Below are 23,821 nucleotides of genomic sequence, written 5' to 3' on the forward strand. Positions count from 1 at the left end.
AGGCCAAGCGGGCTGCAGCCCGGGTGGTTGTGGAGGCAAAAACTCGGGCCTGGGAGGAGTTCGGTGAGGCCATGGAGAAGGACTTTCGGCTGGCCTCGAAGAGATTCTGGCAAACCATCCGGCGCCTCAGGAGAGGGAAACAGTGCCCTACCACCGCTGTTTACAGTAGAGGTGGGCAGCTGTTGACCTCAAGTGAGGATGTCGTCGGGCGGTGGAAGGAGTACTTCGAGGATCTCCTCAATCCCGCTGACATGTCTTCCATTGAGGAAGCAGAGGATGAGGGCTCAGAGGTGAACTCGTCCATCACCCGGGCTGAAGTCACAGAGGTGGTCAAGAAACTCCTCGGTGGCAAGGCACCGGGGGTGGATGAGATCCGCCCTGAGTACCTCAAGTCTCTGGATGTTGTGGGGCTGTCTTGGTTGACACGCCTGTGCAACATCGCGTGGCGGTCGGGGACAGTGCCTCTGGGATGGCAGACCGGGGTGGTGGTCCCTCTTTTTAAGAAGGGGGACCGGAGGGTGTGTTTCAACTACAGGGGGATCACACTTCTCAGCCTGCCCGGGAAAGTCTATGCCAGGGTTCTGGAGAGGAGAATACGGCCGATAGTAGAACCTCGGATTCAGGAGGAACAGTGTGGTTTTCGTCCGGGCCGTGGAACACTGGACCAGCTCTATACCCTCTACGGGGTGTTGGAGGGTTCATGGGAGTTTGCCCAACCAATCCACATGTGTTTTGTGGATTTGGAGAAGGCATTCGACTGTGTCCCTCGCGGCATCTTGTGGAGGGTGCTTGGGGAATATGGGGTCCTGGGTCCTTTGCTAAGGGCTGTCAGGTCCCTATACAACCGAAGCAGGAGCTTGGTCCGCATTGCCGGCAGTAAGTCAGACTTGTTCCCAGTGCATGTTGGACTCCGGCAGGGCTGCCCTTTGTCACCGGTTCTGTTTGTAATTTTTATGGACAGAATTTCTAGGCGCAGCCAGGGGCCGGAGGGTGTCAGGTTTGGGGACCACACGATTTCGTCTCTGCTCTTTGCAGATGATGTTGTCGTGTTGGCCCCTTCTAACCAGGACCTTCAGCATGCACTGGGACGGTTTGCAGCCGAGTGTGAAGCGGTGGGGATGAAAATCAGTACCTCCAAATCCGAGGCCATGGTCCTCAGTCGGAAAAGGGTGGCTTGCCCACTTCAGGTTGGTGGAGAGTGCCTGCCTCAAGTGGAGGAGTTTAAGTATCTAGGGGTCTTGTTCACGAGTGAGGGAAGGATGGAACGGGAGATTGACAGACGGATCGGTGCAGCTTCTGCAGTAATGCAGTCGATGTATCGGTCTGTCGTGGTGAAGAAAGAGCTGAGCCGCAAGGCGAAGCTCTCGATTTACCGGTCAATCTACGTTCCTACTCTCACCTATGGTCATGAGCTTTGGGTCATGACCGAAAGGACAAGATCCCGGATACAGGCGGCCGAAATGAGTTTTCTCCGCAGGGTGGCTGGGCGATCCCTTAGAGATAGGGTGAGAAGCTCGGTCACCCGGGAGGAGCTCAGAGTAGAGCCACTGCTCCTCCACATCGAGAGGGGTCAGCTGAGGTGGCTTGGGCATCTTTTTCGGATGCCTCCGGAACGCCTTCCTGGGAAGGTGTTCCGGTCCCGTCCCACCGGGAGGAGACCCCGGGGAAGACCTAGGACACGCTGGAGGGACTATGTCTCCCGGCTGGCCTGGGAACGCCTCGGTGTCCCCCCGGAAGAGCTAGAGGAAGTGTCTGGGGAGAGGGAAGTCTGGGCATCCCTGCTTAGACTGCTGCCCCCGCGACCCGGCCCCGGATAAGCGGGAGAAGATGGATGGATGGATCTTTTAACATACTGCAATTTTGATCAAGTTGATTTTGCAGTATAACATTAACTAGGCAGTTAATATTGAAGGGAGTTCACTAAATCTAAGCTAGCTATTATTAGCATTGATGGAATTCTTAATGGAATTTGCTAGCTAATGACAACGTTGCCGTGAGTGAAAGTATATTTCATAATGTCATGATGCTCGCAACGTTGTTTTAAACTAAACGTTAATCTACTTTATAGAGCTGGGAATTGCATGTGACCTTGTGCTACGATATTATAACGATGCCTAAGTGCAGACACGATTCCCAAAATTTTAATAATTCTATTTGTATCTTGATTCAACAATATTGCTACTTTTATGTTTTATTAGACATTGTTAAACAGTTCAGAATACAATATTAAATACCAATATGAAACCATATCAATGATTTACTCAAACTTTTTCTATGGTTCTTTTAAGGTTAAAAATGTACACTATAGGATTAAAATTACACATTCTTATGGTATATACAGTGGATATAAAAAGTCTACACACCCCTGTTAAAATGCCAGAACTTTTTCCACCTTTAATGTGACCTATAACGTGAACAATTCAATAAAAAAACTGAAATCTTTGAGGGGGAAAAAATTAAAAACTAACAATAACCTGGTTGCATAAGTGTGCACACCCTTAAACTAATACTTTCTTGAAGCACCTTTTATTACATTTTATCTTTTTGGGCAGGAGTCTATTAGCATGGCAAATCTTGACGTGGCAATATTTGCCCACTCTTCTTTGCAAAAGCGCTCCAAATCTCCTGCCCACAGCCATCTTCAGATCACCCCACAGATGTTCAATTGGACTCAGGTCTGGGCTCTGGCTGGGCCATTCCAAAACGATAAAGTTCTTCTGGTGAAGCCATGCTTTTGTGGATTTGGATGTGTGCTTTGGGTCGTTGTTGTGCTGAAAGGAGAACTTCCACTTCATCTTCAGCTTTCTAACGGACGCCTGAAGGTTTTGTGCCAAAATTGCCTGGTATTTGGAAATGTTCATAATTCCTTCCACCCTGACTAAGGCCCCGGTTCCAGTCGAAGAAAAACAGCCCCAAAACATGATGCTGCCACCAACATGCTCCACTGTGGGTATAGTGTTCTTTGGGTGTTGTGCAATGTTGTTTTTGCGCCAAATATACCTTTTGGAATTATGGCCAAAAAGTTCAACCTTGGTTTCATCAGACCATAACACATTTTTCCACATGCTTTTGGGAGACTTGATGTTTGTTTTTGCAAACTTCCGCCTGGCTTGGATATTTTTCTTTGTAAGAAAAGGCTTCTGTCTTGCCACCCTACCCCATAGCTCATCCATATGAAGAATACAGGAGATTGTTGTCACATGTAGCACACAGCCAGTACTTGCCCGAAATTCTTGCTGTTCCTTTAATGTTGCTGTAAGCCTCTTGGAAGCCCCCCTGACCAGTTTTCTTCTCGTCTTTTCATCAGTTGTGGAGAGACATCCAGTTCTTGGTTAAATGTCTCTGTTGTGCCATATTTTCTCCACTTGATGATGACTGGCTTCATTGTGTTCCATGGTGTATGTTATACTTTGGAAATAATTTTGTACCCATCTCTTGACTGATATGTTTCAACAATGAGATCCCTGTGATGCTTTGGAAGCTGAACTTCATTTGTGATTAATCAGAGTCACTTTAAATGATGGCAGTTGTGTAATGACTTCTATTTACCATGAGTTTGAATGTGATTGGTTAATTCTGAACATGGCCACATCCCCAGTTATAAGAGGGTTTGCAAACTTATGCAACCAGGTTATTGTAAGGTTTTTATTTTTCATTTTTCTCCCTCGAAGATTTCAGTTTTCACTTGAATTGTTCATATTATAGGTCACACTAAAAGTGGAAAAATTTCTGACATGATCTATCTTTGTCTCATTCTTTTACATCACAAAAATCTGCCATTTTCACAGGGATGTGTAGACTTTTTATATCCACTGTATACACCCCTCAGGTCTCTATCTACTTAGGGGTATGGTTAGATGATCGGCTTTCTAAAAGAAAAACATGTTATAGGGCTTGTCTGTTCTTTGTAAATAGAAGACAAACTGTTCAGGCTACTTTTAAGTCTGTTTTAGATTATGGGGATATTATCTACACTACCATTCAAAAGTTTGGGATCACTTGGACATGTCCTTGTTTTTAGAAAAGCTATTATTTTGTCCATTAAAATATCATCAAATTGACCCGAAATACAGTGTAGACATTGATAATGTAAATTACGTATGTAGCTGGAAATGGTACAGAGGCCCATTATTTGCAACCATCAGTCCTATTTTCCAATGGCACGTTGTGTTTGCTAATTCAGGTTTTTACAGGCTATGTGATAATGAGAAAACCCTTTTGCAGTTATGTTAGCACTGCTGAAAACCTTTGTGAAGACTAAAGAAGCAATAAAACTGGTTTTCTTTAGACTAGTTCAGTATCTGACTCCTCAGCAATTGTGGGTTTGATTACAGGCTCAATATGGCCAGAAAAAAAATTATGACCTTTCTTCTGAAGGTCATCAGTCCATTCCTGTTCTGAGAAATGAAGGCAATTCCATGTGAGAAATTGACAAAAATAAAGATCACGTACAACATTGTGTACTACTCCCTTCACAGAACAGAGCAAACTGGCTCTGACCAGAATAGAAAGAGGAGTGTGAGGCTTTATTAAATATTACCCACAAAGCACAAGTCTCAACGTCAACAGTGTGGAGGCGATTCTGGGATAAAAAAAAGACATATATCAAACTGGCCAATATAAAAAGATTAAGATGGGCGAAAGAATACAGACACTGGACAGAGGAAGATTGGAAAAAAAGGCCAGCAACCCGGAGTGGCCCCTTCATTGTTGAAAATTACCGTATGGTAATAATTGGAAGAAGCATCCCTAAAATAACCAAGTATGAGGACAGACACTCACATATAAATGGAACCTGGAACTGTATTACAGAAATGAACGCTAAACCTAAAGAAATATGCCATACATCTCCATACCATTTTCCTGAGACAAACATTGCACTGTCATTGTCTTGCTGGTCAATTCAGGTCCACATTATCTCATTCAACCTGCTAACCTTTTAATCTTAGCTGATTAGGCTGAGGCTGTTCTTCCACACTCTTGGTCTGTTCACTAACACTGACATCACAATAGTGTCACCCATATAGCCAGATCTTGTTCGTATTACCCTCTTTAATACCATGTTGACATACCCAAATTGAATACACTGAAGATAAAAACGTTTTCACTGTGTTTTGAATAAGGTTTCATTATAATATCTATTGAAATAGAATGAAAATATTGCTATGTTGATTTTGAGAATGGTTGAATATGAGAATGGTTTGATTTTGAGAATCTCTTATACAACATAATATAAACCAGCATTGTGTTTTTCCATATATTTTTCTGCAATCCATTGAATTGGGGCCTTAGTCTAAAATAATAACTCAACCACTTAATCACACCTCACAACAGTCAGATAATTTGATTGTGTGGAATGTTTCAATGTTATTTCTGTTAACCTGTTTTTATTATACTACTTGCAAGTGTACAGTTTTTCTGAAACATTTGAATAACATGCATGATTTTAATTGTGCATTTCTGCACTGCAGGGCTTCTGTTCCTGGCTAACTGCCATCTTTAGAATAAAGTAAGTGTGTCTATCAAAGTTTTTTGGTTAACAACATTCTATGTATATACTTGTTTTGGAAAAAGCTAGAGGTCATGTTCATCAAACATTCATAAATAAATATTGGATGTTTTACTGCCAAGAAATCTTAATTTACTATAGTGGATATAAAAAGTATACACACCCTTGTGAAAATGCCAGGTTTTTGTGATGTACAAGAATAAGACAAAGATAAATCATGTCAGAACCTTTTCCACTTTTAATGTGACCTATAATGTGAACAAAAACTAACTGAAATCTTCAAGGGGGCAAAATGAAAAATATAAACCTTACAATAACCTGGTTGCATAAGTGTGCACACCCTCTCATAACAGGGGATGTGGCTGTGTTCAGAATTAACCAATCACATTCAAACTCATGTTAAATAGAAGTCATTACACACCTGCCTTCATTTAAAGTTACTCTGATTAATCACTACAGGGGAGGCCTCACTAGGCAATCAGTACAGATTCTGACATAATAGAGATGTTTTTGGAAGCAAATCTCATTCCCACACTCCTAGCCAATTTTTGGAAACCAAAAAATCGCCCTGACATGATACAACAAACTACAGGTGCTGGTCATAAAATTAGAATATCATCAAAAAGTTGATTTATTTCAGTAATTCCATTCAAAAAGTGAAACTTGTATATTATATTCATTAATTACACACAGACTGATATATTTCAAATGTTTATTTATTTTAATTGTGATGATTATAACTGACAACGAATGAAAATCCCAAATTTGAATATTTCTTAAGGCCAATACAAAAAAAGGATTTCTAGAAATGTTGGCCAACTGAAAAGTATAAACATGAAAAGTATGAGCATGTACAGCACTCAATACTTAGTTGGGGTTCCTTTTGCCTGAATTACTGCAGCAATGCGGCGTGGCATGGAGTCGATCAGTCTGTGGCACTGCTCAGGTGTTATGAGAGCCCAGGTTGCTCTGATAGTGGCCTTCAGCTTTTCTGCATTGTTGGGTCTGGCGTATCGCATCTTCCTCTTCACAATACCCCATAGATTTTCTATAGGGTTAAGGTCAGACGTGTTTGCTGGCCAATTAAGAACAGGGATACCATGGTCCTTAAACCAGGTACTGGTAGCTTTGGCACTGTGTGCAGGTGCCAATTCCTGTTGGAAAATGAAATTTGTATCTCCATAAAGTTGGTCAGCAGCAGGAAGCATGAAGTGCTCTAAAACTTCCTGGTAGATGGCAGCGTTGACCTTGGACCTCAGAAACCACAGTGGACCAACAACAGCAGATGACATGGCATCCCAAACTATCACTGACTGTGGAAACTTTACACTGGACTTCAAGCAATGTGGATTATGTGCCTCTCCTCTCTGGGCAAACTCCCATGAACCCTCCAACACCCCGTAGAGGGTATAGCGCTGGTCCAGTGTTCCACGGCCTGGACGAAAACCACACTGTTCCTCCTGAATCCGAGGTTCTACTACCGGCTCTACTATTCTCCCCTCCAGAACCCTGGCATAGACTTTCCCGGGGAGGCTGAGAAGTGTGATCCGCCTATAGTTGGAACACACCCTCCGGTCCCCCATCCCAGAGGCACTGTCCCGACCACCACGCGATGTTGCACAGGCGTGTCAACCAAGACAGCCCCACAACATCCAGAGACTTGAGGTACTCAGGGCGGATCTCATCCACCCCCGGTGCCTTGCCTCTGAGGAGTTTCTTGACCACTTCTGTGACTTCAGCCCGGGTGATGGACGAGTCCACCTCAGAGCCCTCATCCTCTGCTTCCTCAATGGAAGACGTGACGGCGGGATTGAGGAGATCCTGGAAGTACTCCTTCCACCGCTCGACGACATCCCCAGTTGAGGTCAACAGCTGCCCACCTCTACTGTAAACAGCGTTGGTAGGGCACTGTTTCCCTCTCCTGAGGCGCCGGATGGTTTGCCAGAATCTCTTCGAGGCCAGCCGATAATCCTTCTACATGGCCTCACCGAACTCCTCCCAGGCCCGAGTTTTTGCCTCCACAACCACCCGGGCTGCAGTCCGCTTGGCCTGTCGGTACCCGTCCGCTGCCTCAGGAGTCCCACAAGCCAACCAGGCCTGATAGGACTCCTTCTTCAGCTTGACGGCATCCCTTACTTCCTGTGTCCACCACCGGGTTCGGGGATTGCCGCCTCGACAGGCACCGGAGACCTTACGGCCACAGCTCCGAGCGGCCGCTTCGACAATGGCGGTGGAGAACATGGTCCACTCGGACGTTCCCAGCAGACCCTTACAGTACGCTTGGGCCTGCCGAGTCTGTCCAGCTTCCTCCCCCGCCATCGGATCCAACTCACCACCAGGTGGTGATCAGTTGACAGCTCCGCCCCTCTCCTCACCCGAGTGTCCAAGACATACGGCCACAGGTGAGACGACAACAAAGTCGATCATCGACCTGCGGCCTAGGGTGTCCTGGTGCCACGTGCACTGATGGACACCCTTATGCATGAACATGGTGTTCTTTATGGACAAACTGTGACTAGCACAGAAGTCCAATAACTGAACACCACTCGGGTTCAGATCAGGGGGGCCGTTCCTCCCAAACACGCCCCTCCAGGTGTCACTGTCGTTGCCCACGTGGGCGTTGAAGTCCCCCAGTAGAACGATAGAGTCCCCAGTCGGAACACTTTCCAGCACCCCTCCCAGAGACTCCAAGAAGGTCGGGTACTCTGCATTGCCGTTCCGCACGTAGGCACAAACAACAGTGAGAGACCTATCTCCGACCCGTAGGCGCAGGGAAACGACCCTCTCATTCACCGGGGTAAACTCCAACACATGGCGGCTGTGATGGAAATTCCATGTATCGACACTCTTAAAGGAGTAAGAAACAGAGACAAAGTTCTCTTGGCACATTCTAACAGTTTTATTAACTATTATGCAAATATGAGAGACGCGTCAAACGCTTACAGACATAATCATCCGAGGAGTCTCTAACTCCATACATGAACAATCCGTATTTATTACATAGAAAAAGGGGTGTGGTAAGTTGTTGCCCATCAGTCTCATGTCAATCAAACACATCCCCTTTGTTCTATCACATGTCCTGGGCTTGACATAAGGGACATGTTGTCTTCCCCCATCTTCTTAACTTTCTCAACCCTTGAGGGCAACTTAAAGCATCTAGACAACCTACAGGTCGGCAGATGATTAACCCTATAATCTACTGTTACCAATCAAGAATGCCCCCTAGGACATATACCAGATCCCTCTCTCCTACATTCCTAAGGAACAGAAAGGACTGACACCCTTCTTTGTCTAGGCAGGAGGACATGGGCCCAAATACCTAATAATCCTCTGATATTATACAGACATGTGTGTCACAATCAAATTAATGATTTACATACCAGCCAATAGAAAGACAGACATTTCTCAAATGTACCTTAGTTCAAAATTTCCATAACACGGCAGAGCTGGGGAGCTATAAGCAAACCCACACCAGCCCGCCGCCTCTCACCATGGGCAACTCCAGAGTGGTGAAGAGTCCATCCTCTCTCAAGGATTGTGGTTCCAGAGCCCAAGCCGTGCGTAGAGGTGATCCCAACTATCTCTAGTCGGAACCTCTCAACCTCACGCACAATCTCAGGCTCCTTCCCCGCCAGCGAGGTGACGTTCCATGTCCCTATAGCTAGTTTCCGTGTCCAGGGTTCGGGTTGTCTAGGCCCCCGCCTTCGACTGCCTCCCAATCCCCTCCGCACCAACCCTTATGGTCCCTCCTGTGCGTGGTGAGCCCACGGGAAGGCGGCCCCACGTCGCTCCTTCGGGCTGAGCCCGGCCGGGCCCCAACCCTGGGCCTGGCTCCAAGGTGGGGCCCCGGCTGCGCCATACCGGGCGACGTCACGGAACTAAACATTTTGCTCATCATTAAGGGGGTTTTGAACCGCTCTTAGTCTGACCCGTCGCCTAGGACCTGTTTGCCTTTGGAGACCCTACCAGGGGCATATAGCCCCAGACAACATAGCTCCTAGTTTCACTCGGATACTCCAACCCCTCCACCACGTTAAGGTGGCAGACACAAATAGAAAATGTTACGGCCCAAAACAGCACAAACGAAGCATAAACGATTGAGCCTATCACCAAAAATGTATTGTCTAATATATAAAATACAGAAGCAGCACAAACGAACATTTTAAAGCCACAAACTAGCACAAAGGAAGAACACTATTTTGGTTGATTTTGGAGGATTTAGGGTGGCTGAGGGACCTCAGAATAACCTATAAAATTATTATTATTTAATATATATAAAATGATAGTAGCACAAACGTAAATCTTAACGGCCCAAACCAGCACAAATGGAGCACAAACGATTGAGCAAATATTTTGGCACGGTTTATTGTTGGGTGGGAGGCCACTTTCAGGCAGGTTTAGACTACTGGTCATCATCACAGATTATGCTATGCATAATCCTCTTTATTATTCATTATTGCAGTGTGATGGTGACTACATTACACTTCATTTAAATGTTTTTATAATGGTTCACAGGTTTTGCACTATTCACTACATTCTCAATGAGAAGGTATGCTGTCATTCTTGGTCTTAAACACAGAATTTACATTACATTTACTTACATTATCAAATTAACACATTACTAATTCCCTAATCCAGATTTAGGTTAATATTTTTGTTTTTATTAATTTAGAACAATCTCAGAATTAGCCAACAGTTCAACCCATTGGTGCCTTTAAAACAATTCAGATTGTTGGTAGACGTCTTAATGTGGTTATTTTTATGATTGTGTTTTTGGTAACACTTTACTTAAAGGGGTGTGCATAAGAGTGACATGACACTGTCATGATACTGTCATAACCATGACATCAATGTTTATGAAGTTGTCATTAGGTGTCATTCGGTTGATTATGTCATTTTTTATGCAAGGTTGACATTGACAGGATATTTTGTCTCAGTTAATGTCAAGTTGTTTAACTGAGACAAAATAACCTGTCAGTGTCTTTTTTATGACAACATGACAGTAACCATGACAACATAACCTGTCATAAACATGGGCCTAATTATCAAACTTGAAGAAACGATTTAGCCAGTATTCTGTCTGCCATAAATGAACTTTTATGACTGGTGCTCATACTCAGCATATTGAGCGTGCATGGCAGAAATACATTGAACATATGGAGTCATATAGGTAATTGCACTCATGAGTCACTGAAGATTCACCTCAAAATGATGGAGTGGCACCACTGATTAGCTATACGCCATTATAATGGTGTCTTGGGCAGATTTTTCCATGATTTGAAAAAACAAGTCAAGTTAATATAAATGTTTTTTGCAGGAAGATAATTTGTATTGTAATTTTGTGAATGTTGATGCAGGATGCAAACTAGTGGTTTGCATGAACAATAGGCTAAGCAATATATATTATTCAAGAGATAATATCCATAATCCATTTTATTGATATGTTTACAGTGCGGTAACCATAATTAAAAGGTAGACTGGCTACTTGCATCTTCAAATAGGTGTGACGCATACAAAATGTATGGTCGCATTTGATGTAGAATTTTTATTGACACTTTTATATTGAAATAAACTTACTATGTTTGGCCTACAAATTTGAATAGTTTTTTTCTAAAACAACACTCCTGACAATATCCCTAGGATTCATATAATATAATATAACTTTGCGATCGTTGCACTGTAAGGGTTAGCAATTAACTAGTTCCTTGTTGTTAGCTGGTTCGGTTGGTTATTACCTGGCTCAAGTTTGCTGTATGCTAGCTCCAGGGAAGTGTTTGTCAGTTCCGGGTAGCACTTAGCTAACTTGCTCAGCCAGGAGTCAGCCAGGAGTTCTGTTTGTGTTAACTTGAAGGTAATTTGTTAAACTATCACTGTAGCATTCCTGGCTGAACAGATGCGATTCACTCTCTTGAACTGATGTTTTAAAAGTATTTAATTTCCATAAAACACTGTAAGAGCTGTATGAATAAACAGACAAACATCAGACATACTTATTGCATGTAAATACTTACACACACTATGTATAACAACATTAGGAAAATAAATTGGCATTGCCGATATTCGTAACCTATGCTAACGACACACTAAACGCTAGCTAACAACCTTTGAGTAAATTGATAAACGAACACTTAAAAGTTTACCACAACGAATAAAGTTACAAATGTACCTTGTGCCCTTCATCAGCCAGGAGCTAAGGAGTTATAAATAACCCTTTTTTTACATTTGCCACCGCGTGTAACCGCAACATAAATGTATCCTCAGGTAACGTTAATCAGGACACTGCTCGTAGAAAAAAGGGCGCCCGCATACACGCTACCGCTGCACTTTCACAGATTTCAAATAAAGGTGTGGGAAGTAGAAAATCTAAACACTCTTGTAAAATAAATAAGAATACAGTGTCCACATTAATTATTCAATTAAATTATTTGTCAACCAAAATATAAATAAATAAAAAAGTTATTTAACATTTTGTCCAAATTCAGTTCAATGGCCATTTACAATCACTATCTAGCCTACTTTATAAATAATGTTTTCAATATGATTATATTACGAATAGTTTATATTACTTTGGATATTGTTCATGCAAAGAACTAGGTACTGTACATGAATGGATATCCTGTATCAGCCTTAAAGAATTACAGTACAAACTGTGTTTTTGCAAAAAACAACATGAGCTTATGTCCTGTGTCAACATGAACAAATGACACTACACTCTGTTATTCAATGCATTTGTTAACCACTTATAATCAATCAATCAAATGTATTTATAAAGACCTTTTTACATCAGCAGTCACAAAGGCCCTCATTTATCAAAAGTGCGTACACCAAATTTCCAGCGTACACCTGGCGTACACCAAAAACCACGGTGACTTTGAGATTTATCAATATGGACGTTGGCGTACGGCACTCTCAAATCCTACGCCAGCTCAGGAGGTGGTGTACGCACGTTTTGAGTTAGTGCGGAAATGCGCAGAAAAATAAATCCTAACGCACTGACAAACTAAAAGATATGATATATTATGACCCACTGTAAAAAAACAACAACATAATAATTACAAACTTCAGTGTTTATTTTTTTTGTGCAACATGGACTTCAATGTTTAATTTGTGTGACTTTACCAAAGCATTTGATTTATATGTATTCCTTCAGATGCGAGCCTGTGCGCTTTACATGACGTTTCAGGGTTAGGCCCGGCAGTTGCGCACGGATTGGGTTCAGTAATAAAAGGCTTTTAATGACCAAAATATAATTCAGACTGACAAAATAATAAAAATGACATTCTTCTTCTTTTAAATAATAATAGAAATAATAATAACGACATTCTTCTTCTAAATAACAATAAATGTAATTAATAATAAATATCATAAAATAATAAGACGAATTTTACAAATTGTCATGCAATTATTAATGTGAATGAATGGTACTCCACATCACATCATCATCTTTTATTCCGCTTTTTAAACTGCCAAATGAAACAATTTTATTTCTTTCTACCTCCCTGGTGATCGTTCTCAATCTCCACGTCAGAGAAATGTCTCTTTTTTTGCCATCTTCCGTGTGTCCATGGCGTAAAATGAGGGCGTGGGGGAAGCGGAGACTTGAATATATAGGGGCGTGTTATTCTAATGACGATCGTTTTCAGCCGCGGCATTTATCAAGGGTAGGTATTGCGTACACCTGGATTTTAAAGGTACGCACAGCTTCATAAATCAGGCGGTGAGAAGAGTGTAAGCAAAATCTTACGCCAACATATACGCCCGTTTCTACGCAAGAATGATCAATGAGGGCCAAAGGGCTTTGACAAAACACCCGGCGTTAAACCCCAAGAAGCAAACAACAGTAGTGTTGAATTTCAGTGGCTAGGAAAAACTCCCTAAGAAGGCCTACATTTAGGAAGAAACCTAGAGAGGACACAGGCTCAGAGGGGTGGCCAGTCCTCTCCTGGCTGTGCCGGGTGAACATATTAAGAGTACAAATTGTAATAATTAAATGCATGTCAGTCCAGAGTCTATTTGAACTTAGTTCAGGTCGGAAGCATGACCAGATGGACAAGGACAGGGACAACACGGGGGAGGGGGGAGGTCTCAGCACAGTGGCAGCTGAAATCGTCAGGTATCGTCTTGATCTGCAAAACAACCAGGAGGACTTTGGACAGGCACAGCAACGGGTCTTTCAAGCCTGGTACTCCTCAGGTGTGGGCCAAGACCTCATGTCCTCCTAGATTAACAGCAGGAGACAGGGAAAATACAGAAAATGCATTCCTTGAATTTACAGGGATTTAAAGTGGAGAAGGAGAACTCCCCCAGCACAATAATATAGCAGCGTAAGACCTTGGGGCTGAGGAGGCCCAGGACAGGGCTCAACAATCAGGAAATCAATCCATCCACATTGCCAAGCATCAACCAAAGGGACCCCAACCAACCGCAACCCCCCTGAAAGAGAGCCGAGTATTGCCAGCAGAGTACAGCCCAATTGCACAAGTGTGCAACAGAGAGACAACAAGCCAGTAATTCCGCCCCGGAATGGCATTGGGGGGAGGGCATCCAAGTGCGATGAGAGCCCACCTGGCAAGTGTTATCATTGTTAAACCGTTTGTTCAAGTCTTCAATCAAATGTATTTATAAAGCCCTTTTTACAACAGCAGTTGTCACAAAGTGCTTTACAGAGACACCCGGCCTTAAACCCCAAGGAGCAAACAACAGTAGTGTTGAATTTCAGTGGCTAGGAAAAACTCCCTAAGAAGGTCGAATTTTAGGAAGAACCTAGAGAGGACCCAGGCGCAGAGGGGGACCAGTCCTCTTCTGGCTGTGCCGGGTGAAATATTAAGAGTCCAATTGGAATAATAAATACATTTCTCTGGGCTAAATCCAGAGTCTATTTGATTTTAGACTAGGTCAGAAGTATGACCAGGTGGACAAGGACAGGGACAGCAACGGGCCCCCCAAAAAATACATTGACTGGATATGTTGTCTTAGTTAATGTCAAGTTGTCATAACAAGGACATTGCAGGATATTTTGTCTTAGTTAATGTAAAGTTGTCATAACAAAGACATCCCAAACTCAGTCAACCTTGCATAAAAAATTACATCATCAACCGAATTATATCTAATGACAACATTCATAAACGTTTAGAATGATTCCTTCATGTGTCATGTCATGCCTATGACAGTATCATGACAATGTCATGTCACTCTTATGCACACCCCTTCAAGTAAAGTGTTACCGTGTTTTTCTTTATTGTCCTTTGCTTTTCCTATACTTGATTGTTTAATTGTTTGTTATTGTCATGTACAAAAAATTTTCATTTTGCAGATTTTTTTCTTTACTAATCATGACTAGGTCTTTTGCTGTGTTTTGAAAATGTACTCTGTCCCTCTATTACTACCTCAAAAAGGTCACAAAACATCTTTGTATAAGAAAACCCATTTCTCCTGTCATTGTCGCACCTAGAGATGAGGAGATCCGGGAGAAGTGTGGCGAGGACGCTGTGCACTACCTCTCTTTCCAGCGCCACATTATTGGCCTGCTGGTAGTGGTGGGTGTCCTCTCTGTGGGCATTGTGCTGCCAATCAACTTTTCTGGAGACCTTTTAGGTAAGTGACCCATGTTAAAAAAGTTTTTTTTCTTTTAATTGCCAAATAGGTAGTCATATTCATTATGTATCATGTAGGATAATAAAAATGGACATCTAACAGCTTTTTGCTGTTGAAGTTAAGCACCACACAGGTCTTCCACCATCCTCATGTAGACAGTATTTGTATCTATTTAACAAAACAAATTGTTCAAATTGGCCATTTTATTATTGCTTGTCTACCTGGAAAGTAGCCTTGGTGAAATCCACTCATAGAAATTAGGGAATTATTTTATAAAGACTTACATACATGCCATTAACCTGCATTACATTCTCACAATCACACATTTATTTCATGAAGCAATTTTTATATCAGAAGCTGTCACAAATTGCTTTTACAGATACCCAGCCTGAAACCCCAAAGAGCCACAGTGGCTAGGAAAAACTCCCTAACTCCCTCAAAATAAATAAGAAACCTAGAGATAACTCACACTGAGGGGTGGCCATTCCCCTTTTGGCTGTGCTGGTTGAGGATTATTAGAGTTCCTGACCTTTTGGGCCACATCAATGTCTTTGCATGATCAGAAGTCAAGCATGTCAATAAATGCAAGTGGGCAGTGACCACTTCCTTAAACAGATTCCAAGTCCTCTGAACAACCAGGTAGGCAAGACAGGGACAATCAGGTGGGGTATGGGCACTATCTGCAGGAATAATTAGGTAGCAATCCGATCTGCCTGGTAGTCGTGAGTTATGGCAGTTCTGGGGTGTGGTCCAATGGCTCATGTCTTCCTAAGGTCAAACAGAACACCAAGAAATTTAGTATTCACAAGGATACCTCAGCATATTATATCCCTGTCCTGAGGGTGGCATAATAACTACGAGGTTTTCTCCAAAGGTAACAGGGACATTATTTCCCCATCCTGAGGGCGGCGTGGTAACTGGGAGGCGACCTCCTCCTGGTCCGGTTTAGAGGACAGTCCTCCCAAGGGAACACACCACCCTACCAGGCTAAACTTAATCATAGATTATTGCAGTGTTAAAACTATGGACTGAGACTGGGGGCTAAGTACACCCTGCCACATCTGAGATGTTGGGGGGTAGTCTATTAGCTAAGATTAGGACAGACAGACCCTAGTCCCCGGCAAAATAATATCGCAGCATAAAACTAGGGGCTGAGACATAGCAAACAAGTTTATTTATACACGCACAATTCATAAATAGAAGCAATTCGATGTGCTTTACAATGAAAAGAAAGATATAAAACTGCAACAATCAGATTGTTACAATTCTCTAACCACCCTCCAGGGGGACCCTCCACCTCGTTATCTCAATCCTCTTGCTCCAGCGTTTGGATAAACTCATCAGTCCTAATGTGAGATTATACCCTACATTGATGTCTATACAGTAGCACAATAACTTGCATTATCCGTGATCAGCAGACTGTTATATTTATACAGAGGTTATTCCTCTGATAGCACCAGAACTTGCATTACCGAAAACTATTGGTAAAACAAAGCGAAATAGTAATAGAATTACAACGAAATAATAAAACATTGAATCACAGAAAGAGAGAAATATAAAAATACATCATAATAATAAAATATTGAATAATAAAATAGAATAAAAACCACTAAAAACAGTGTGGTTACATTCAAGCACTCTGTCATATGTTTGGGGCACATCTAAGACCTTCAGGTAGTTCTTTCCAGTTGTCTGCAGCATAACTACTAAATGCAGCTACGCCATGTTTAGTTTGGACTCTACTAGCTGACCTACGTTCATGGATCTAAGAGCCCTGCTCTGTTTATTCACTTCAAACATATCAGAAATGTATTTGGGGCTTAAACCATTCAGAGACTAAAAGCACCACTTTAACATCCATTCTGTAACTGACTGGAAGCCAGTACAAAGATTTAAGAACTGGAGTAATGTGCTCTGTTCTCTTGGTCCTGGTCCAGCTGCAGCTGTTTTACAGTCTTTTTGGGGGGTCCAGTTAATAGGCCATTACAGTAGTCAACCCTACTAGAGATTAAAGCATAGCTGAACTTCCCTTGATCTTTTTGGGACACCAGTCTCTTGATTCTGGCTATGTTTTAAAGATGATAGAATGCTGTTTTGGTGACTGCTTTGATATGACTGTTGAATGGGAGGTCTGAGTATATCACAATACCAAGATACGCACTTGGTCCCTGGTTTTTAGAGCCCGAGAATCCAGCTCTTTACTAATACTAGTTCTCTTACTTTTGTTGCCAAATGCTGCACTGAGATCTAATAGAACCAGAACTGTTATTTTATCTGAGTCAGTATTCAGGCATACATACTTTAAAACCTTTATCAGAGCCATTTCAGTACTGTGTTGAGCTTGGAAGCCTGACTGAAATTTGTCTAAGAGACCGCTTGAGTTCACAAAATTGTTCAGTTGATTGAAGAGAACCTTCTCAATTATCTTGGCTATAAAAGGGAGATTTGATACAGGTCTATAGTTGTTCAATATAGATGCATCCAGTGTTCTCTTTTTTAATAGGGGCTTAATGGCAGCTGTTTTTAGAGACGTTGGGAAAATGCCTGATTGCAGAGAGCCATCAACTAACTATTTGCTTTAGATCCATTGTTATAGAGTTAAAAAGTCAGATGGTAGTGTGTCGAGACAACATGTGGATACTTGCAGATGTCGAACTGTTTCTTCTAGTGATTTTTGTTCAATTGTATTAAATTGCTACATAACCAATTGTATCATATAATTTTGAACGCTATATCCATTGCCCTCTTTACTTCCATTGTAGCCCAGAGCAAGACTTCCTTTAAAAAATCTAAAAACCTTGAAACTGTAACAATTCTAAATAAGTCTGCGTCTCTCACTTTAAACTGCAGATCATTCCCCCATAGTGGAGCACTGTAGGAGAAAGCCCTGCCCCAAGCTGTTTGTATTCAATCATGTTCTATTGGTTAAAACATTATTTCATTGACTAGCATACAAAGATACAATTTAAAGATTATTTAAAATGTCAGATATTTAACAGATAACAGATAATTACCCATGGCCTGCATCTGTGTGCACATAACTATGTTTATACTGTAAAGACATAACAGTTGATTGAACATTATACTGTAAAGACAGTTTAATTGAGTAAAACTTAAATTGCATTATCTCCCATCAGTGCATTGATGTTTCCTTGGAAAGGATAATTCCATAGCTCAAAAGTAATACCGCCACAACGTGCTGTCACAACATTTTAATTATTACATTTCCTCCTTTCTGAATTAATTTAAGAAAAAACAATAAATCATGCCAGCAGATAACTTGTACATACATCTTCTTCCGCTTATCCGGGGCCGGGTCGCGGGGGCAGCAGTCTAAGCAGGGATGCCCAGACTTCCCTCTCCCCAGACACTTCCTCCAGCTCTTCCGGGGGGACACCGAGGCGTTCCCAGGCCAGCCGGGAGACATAGTCCCTCCAGCGTGTCCTAGGTCTTCCCCGGGGTCTCCTCCCGGTGGGACGGGACCGGAACACCCTCCCAGGAAGGCGTTCCGGAGGCATCCGAAACAGATGCCCAAGCCACCTCAGCTGACCCCTCTCGATGTGGAGGAGCAGCGGCTCTACTCTGAGCTCCTCCCGGGTGACGAGCTTCTCACACCTATCTCTAAGGGATCGCCCAGCCACCCTGCGGAGAAAGCTCATTTCGGCCGCCTGTATCCGGGATCTTGTCCTTTCGGTCATGACCCAAAGCTCATGACCATAGGTGAGAGTAGGAACGTAGATTGACCGGTAAATCGAGAGCTTCGCCTTGCGGCTCAGCTCTTTCTTCACCACGACAGACCGATACATCAACCGCATTACTGCAGAAGCTGCACCGATCCGTCTGTCAATCTCCCGTTCCTTCCTTCCCTCACTCGTGAACAGGACCCCTAGATACTTAAACTCCTCCACTTGAGGCAGACACTCTCCACCAACCTGAAGTGGGCAAGCCACCCTTTTCCGACTGAGGACCATGGCCTCGGATTTGGAGGTACTGATTTTCATCCCCACCGCTTCACACTCGGCTGTAAACCGTCCAAGTGCATGCTGAAGGTCCTGGCTTGAAGGGGCCAACACGACAACATCATCCGCAAAGAGCAGAGACGAAATCGTGTGGTCCCCAAACCTGACACCCTCCGGCCCCTGGCTGCGCCTAGAAATTATGTCCATAAAAATTACGAACAGAACCGGTGACAAAGGGCAGCCCTGCCGGAGTCCAACATGCACAGGGAACAGGTCTGACTTACTGCCGGCAATGCGGACCAAGCTCCTGCTTCGGTCGTACAGGGACCTGACAGCCCTTAGCAAGGGACCCAGGACCCCGTATTCCCGAAGCACCCTCCACAAGATGCCGCGAGGGACACAGTCGAATGCCTTCTCCAAATCCACAAAACACATGTGGATTGGTTGGGCAAACTCCCATGAACCCTCCATCACCCTGTAGAGGGTATAGAGCTGGTCCAGTGTTCCACGGCCTGGACGAAAACCACACTGTTCCTCCTGAATCCGAGGTTCTACCGAGAGGATCGGGCGGCAGTCGAAGGCGGGGGCCTAGACAACCCGATCCCTGGACACAGATAACTTGTTGTACATATAATGCCGCAACTTTAGCTAGGTATCTTTTCTGACACCAGTATATAATGTTATAACATTAGTTATAACTTATAACATAGTGGTTCTGTCTTGAATCTATTTATTTTATTTTATTTACCTTTATTTATATAGAGAATGTAATTGAGACCAAGGTCTCTTTTACAGCTGAGCACTGTATTACAAAAATGAAAACATACAAAAAAAAGCAAGAAAAGACTGAGACCTTGATCTCTTTTAAGGCTTTAGGGCTGTGCCCTGAGTAAACATGTTTACATGTACAGTTTAGTCACACAAAAAAAAATATTTATGAAAATAACATTTCAAGACATACAAAACAAAGGCATACATGGAGGCAGTTAAAAGAAGTGCTTTATAAATAATCAATAGAGAATGTTGCTCTCACCACACAGAAAGAGAGGCCTAACCCACATGTTGATATAAAATAGTGTGATGAGATCTTTAATCACCCGTGATAAACCTAAGTGCACAGTGGTTGCCACGGCATGCATACACTACCGTTCAAAAATTTGAGGTCACTTAGATTTTTTTTTTCAAATCAGAAATACAGTGTAGACATTGTTAATTATGTAAATTACAATTGTAGCTGGAAATGGCTGATTTTCAATGGGGTGTACTCCTGTATTCTAATGCCAGTTTGTTAGCTAATCCAAGTTTATCATTTTAAAAGACACTGATCATTGGAAAACCCTTTTGTGATTATGTTAGCACTGCTGAAAACTGGTGCAATAAAACATTCAATAAAAAGTTCTCAAAAGTGGCTCAAAATGGCAAGGCCATTATTTGGAACTTCTACTTATATTCAATTAACAATTAAAGACAAATAAGTTGGTGATTTTCTAACAATGGTAGCATGTTAAAATGGCCTGAAATCCTTTGTCAGATGACATGTGAAAACCATTTAATGATGACCAGTCTATAGGCTAGGTGGCCTGGGTTGGTGCACGATTCATGCATTTTTCACTAGCTTACCTTTCAACTGTACATAATACAGGCATGTGAACTACATACAAATACTTTGAACTGGGCAATCAAAAAACAATTTACATGATATTACCCTGTACATAAAGTTGGTGAACAAATGAGACCGGGACTCTATTTGGATGTAAAAAATGTAGCTACTCACCCCTGAACACCGGATTCGAAGTACCATTATGCCTACTCATTGTAGTTGTTGTAATTTCAACATGAAGGAGAATTATCGCCTTCAGGTAAAGATAGCAAACTTATAAACTTATAATGTCAGTAGTGTGTATGGCCCCCACGTGCCAGTATACACTTCTTACAACATCTGGGCATGCTCCTGATGAGACGGCAGATGGTGTCCTGGGGCATCAACTCGCAGACTTAGATCAGGGCATCAGTGAGCTCCTGGACAGTCTGTGGTGCTACTTGGTGGTGTCGGATGCACCGATACATAACATCCCAGAGGTTCTCAATGGCATTCAGGTCTGGGGAATGTGAGGTCCATGGCATCAATCCCTTTGTCATCCAGGAACTGACTACATACTCTTGCCAGATGAGGCCGGGCATTGTCCTGCACCAGGAGGAACCCAGGGCCCACTGCACCAGCGTAAGGTCTGACGATGGGCTGAGGATTTCATCCCCGTACCTAACAGCAGTCAGGGTACCATTGGCAAACAGGTGGAGTTCTGTGCGACCCTCCAAGTGTATGCCTCCAGAGTTTCCAGAATAATTGTCTAACCTTGTAGCCATGGCAGATTCTATTCTAATTTCTGGCAATTTTTATATTCATATGGAAAAGTCCAATGCCCCTCTTCAAAAGGTCTTTGAAGTCTTAATTGACTCAATGGGTTTTGTCCAACATGTCCCAGGGCCTGCACACTGCCACAATCATACTGTAGTCTTGTCACGAGAAATAGATATTGTGGATCTAATTATTTTTCCTCATAATCCTGGAATATCGGACCACTATGGGGTTAGATTTGTCTCAGTATTATTTGTGTACAGATAGTCAATGCGTGCGTAAATGTGTAATCTGTATGAAGAGAGCAGTTGTCACAAAGTGCTTTACAGAGACAACTGGCCTTAAACCCCAAGGAGCAAACAACAGTAGTGTTAGTACACACTAACCGTGTGTAAAGGTAAAATCTGTAGTAGCACATTGACAATCCATACTTAAATTTGCGATCTGTGAACACAAAGAATGCACATTAAAATCCCACAAATAAAGATTTACAAACAGATAAAAAAAAACTTGTGGATCTCAATTCTGAAATTCTATGTGTACAGATTGCATTTTACACACAAATACATGAAGAACATTTGTGGATCTCGATTCTACACGTACAAATAAAAAATATACACTCACCTAAAGGATTATTAGGAACACCTGTTCAATTTCTCATTAATGCAATTATCTAATCAACCAATCACATGGCAGTTGCTTCAATGCATTTAGGGTGTGGTCCGGGTTAAGACAATCTCCTGAACTCCAAACTGAATGTCAGAATGGGAAAGAAAGGTGATTTAAGCAATTTTGAGCGTGGCATGGTTGTTGGTGCCAGACGGGCCGGTCTGAGTATTTCACAATCTGCTCAGTTACTGGGATTTTCACGCACAACCATTTCTAGGGTTTACAAAGAATGGTGTGAAAAGGGAAAAACATCCAGTATGCGGCAGTCCTGTGGGTGCAAATGCCTTGTTGATGCTAGAGGTCAGAGGAGAATGGGCCGACTGATTCAAGCTGATAGAAGAGCAACTTTGTCTGAAATAACCACTCGTTACAACCGAGGTATGCAGCAAAACATTTGTGACGCCACAACACGCACATCCTTGAGGCGGATGGGCTACAACAGCAGAAGACCCCACCGGGTACCACTCATCTCCACTACAAATAGGAAAAAGAGGCTACAATTTGCACAAGCTCACCAAAATTGGACAGTTGAAGCCTGGAAGAATGTTGCCGGGTCTGATGAGTCTCGATTTCTGTTGAGACATTCAGATGGTAGAGTCAGAATTTGGCGTAAACAGAATGAGAACATGGATCCATCATGCCTTGTTACCACTGTGCAGGCTGGTGGTGGTGGTGTAATGGTGTGGGGGATGTTTTCTTGGCACACTTTAGGCCCCTTAGTGCCAGTTTGGCATCGTTTAAATGCCACGGCCTACCTGAGCATTGTTTCTGACCATGTCCCCCATCTTCTGATGGCTACTTCCAGCAGGATAATGCACCATGTCACAAAGCTTGAATCATTTCAAATTGGTTTCTTGAACATGACATTGAGTTCACTGTACTGAAATGGCCCCCACAGTCACCAGATCTCAACCCAATAGAGCATCTTTGGGATGTGGTGGAACGGGAGCTTCGTGCCCTAGATGTGCATCCCACAAATCTCCATCAACTGCAAGATGCTATCCTATTTATATGGGCCAACATTTCTAAAGAATGCTTTCAGCACCTTGTTGAATCAATGAAGGAAGTTCTGAAGGCGAAAGGGGGTCAAACACAGTATTAGTATGGTGTTCCTAATAATCCTTTAGGTGAGTGCATGCGTGCCTTTTACACACAAATAGTTTAAAGACAAACCTTCCGCGAGTCAGAGGAAAATCATCTCGTATCACTCAGGTATTTTCAGACAGAAGATGACATATTTCTTTCCTTTCAGTATAGGTCCATGCAGTCTTTCTGTGAATATTTTTTAAATGTAGGATTTATAGTCAACAATAATTACATTCATTCATGTTAAATATGTGATTATGTAACTTAATTTTGACTGTAAATTAAATATATAAGCTGTCTGCTAATGAAGAAGTATGTTTCAGATCGATTTGGGCACATTCAGCACCTTGTCCCATTCGTTCGGCCCTTACAGTTCTGTTAAATGTTGCCTATGCTTAAAGGACCTGTGTAAGAGTTTTAAATATAATAGTTAGCCTATTTTATGTATAGTTATTGTCCTCCACCCAATGTAATCCGAATGGAAGACTGAAATAAGTAAATATGTATATGCCTATATTAGTAGGTTGTCCCAAGTAAAATATTTATTACTACATTTTTTGTGGGTGGATTGATTTCCTGCCTGTTGGGCCCTGTCCGGGGCCTTCCCCGGGTAGGGCCACAGTGTCACCGGACCCCCCCGTCTCAGTT

General features: G+C 42.6%; 1 protein-coding gene across 10 annotated transcripts in view; it reads left to right on the forward strand.

Annotated features, from left to right (window-relative positions):
• The window catches only part of LOC105027157 (CSC1-like protein 2), a 299,336-nt gene that overhangs the window by 110,643 nt on the left and 164,872 nt on the right, over positions 1-23,821 (forward strand). For 9 of the 10 annotated variants that reach the window (XM_034294237.1, XM_034294244.1, XM_020044463.3 and 6 more), the window contains 2 exons: positions 5,472-5,509; positions 14,961-15,103. In XM_034294237.1, the coding sequence (XP_034150128.1) occupies positions 5,472-5,509; positions 14,961-15,103 (181 nt within the window). The remainder of the gene's footprint in view (positions 1-5,471; positions 5,510-14,960; positions 15,104-23,821) is intronic. The other variant, XM_020044468.3, reaches the window with a different exon arrangement.

Source organism: Esox lucius, chromosome 9, assembly GCF_011004845.1.
Source record: "Esox lucius isolate fEsoLuc1 chromosome 9, fEsoLuc1.pri, whole genome shotgun sequence".
Lineage (NCBI taxonomy): Eukaryota > Metazoa > Chordata > Actinopteri > Esociformes > Esocidae > Esox > Esox lucius.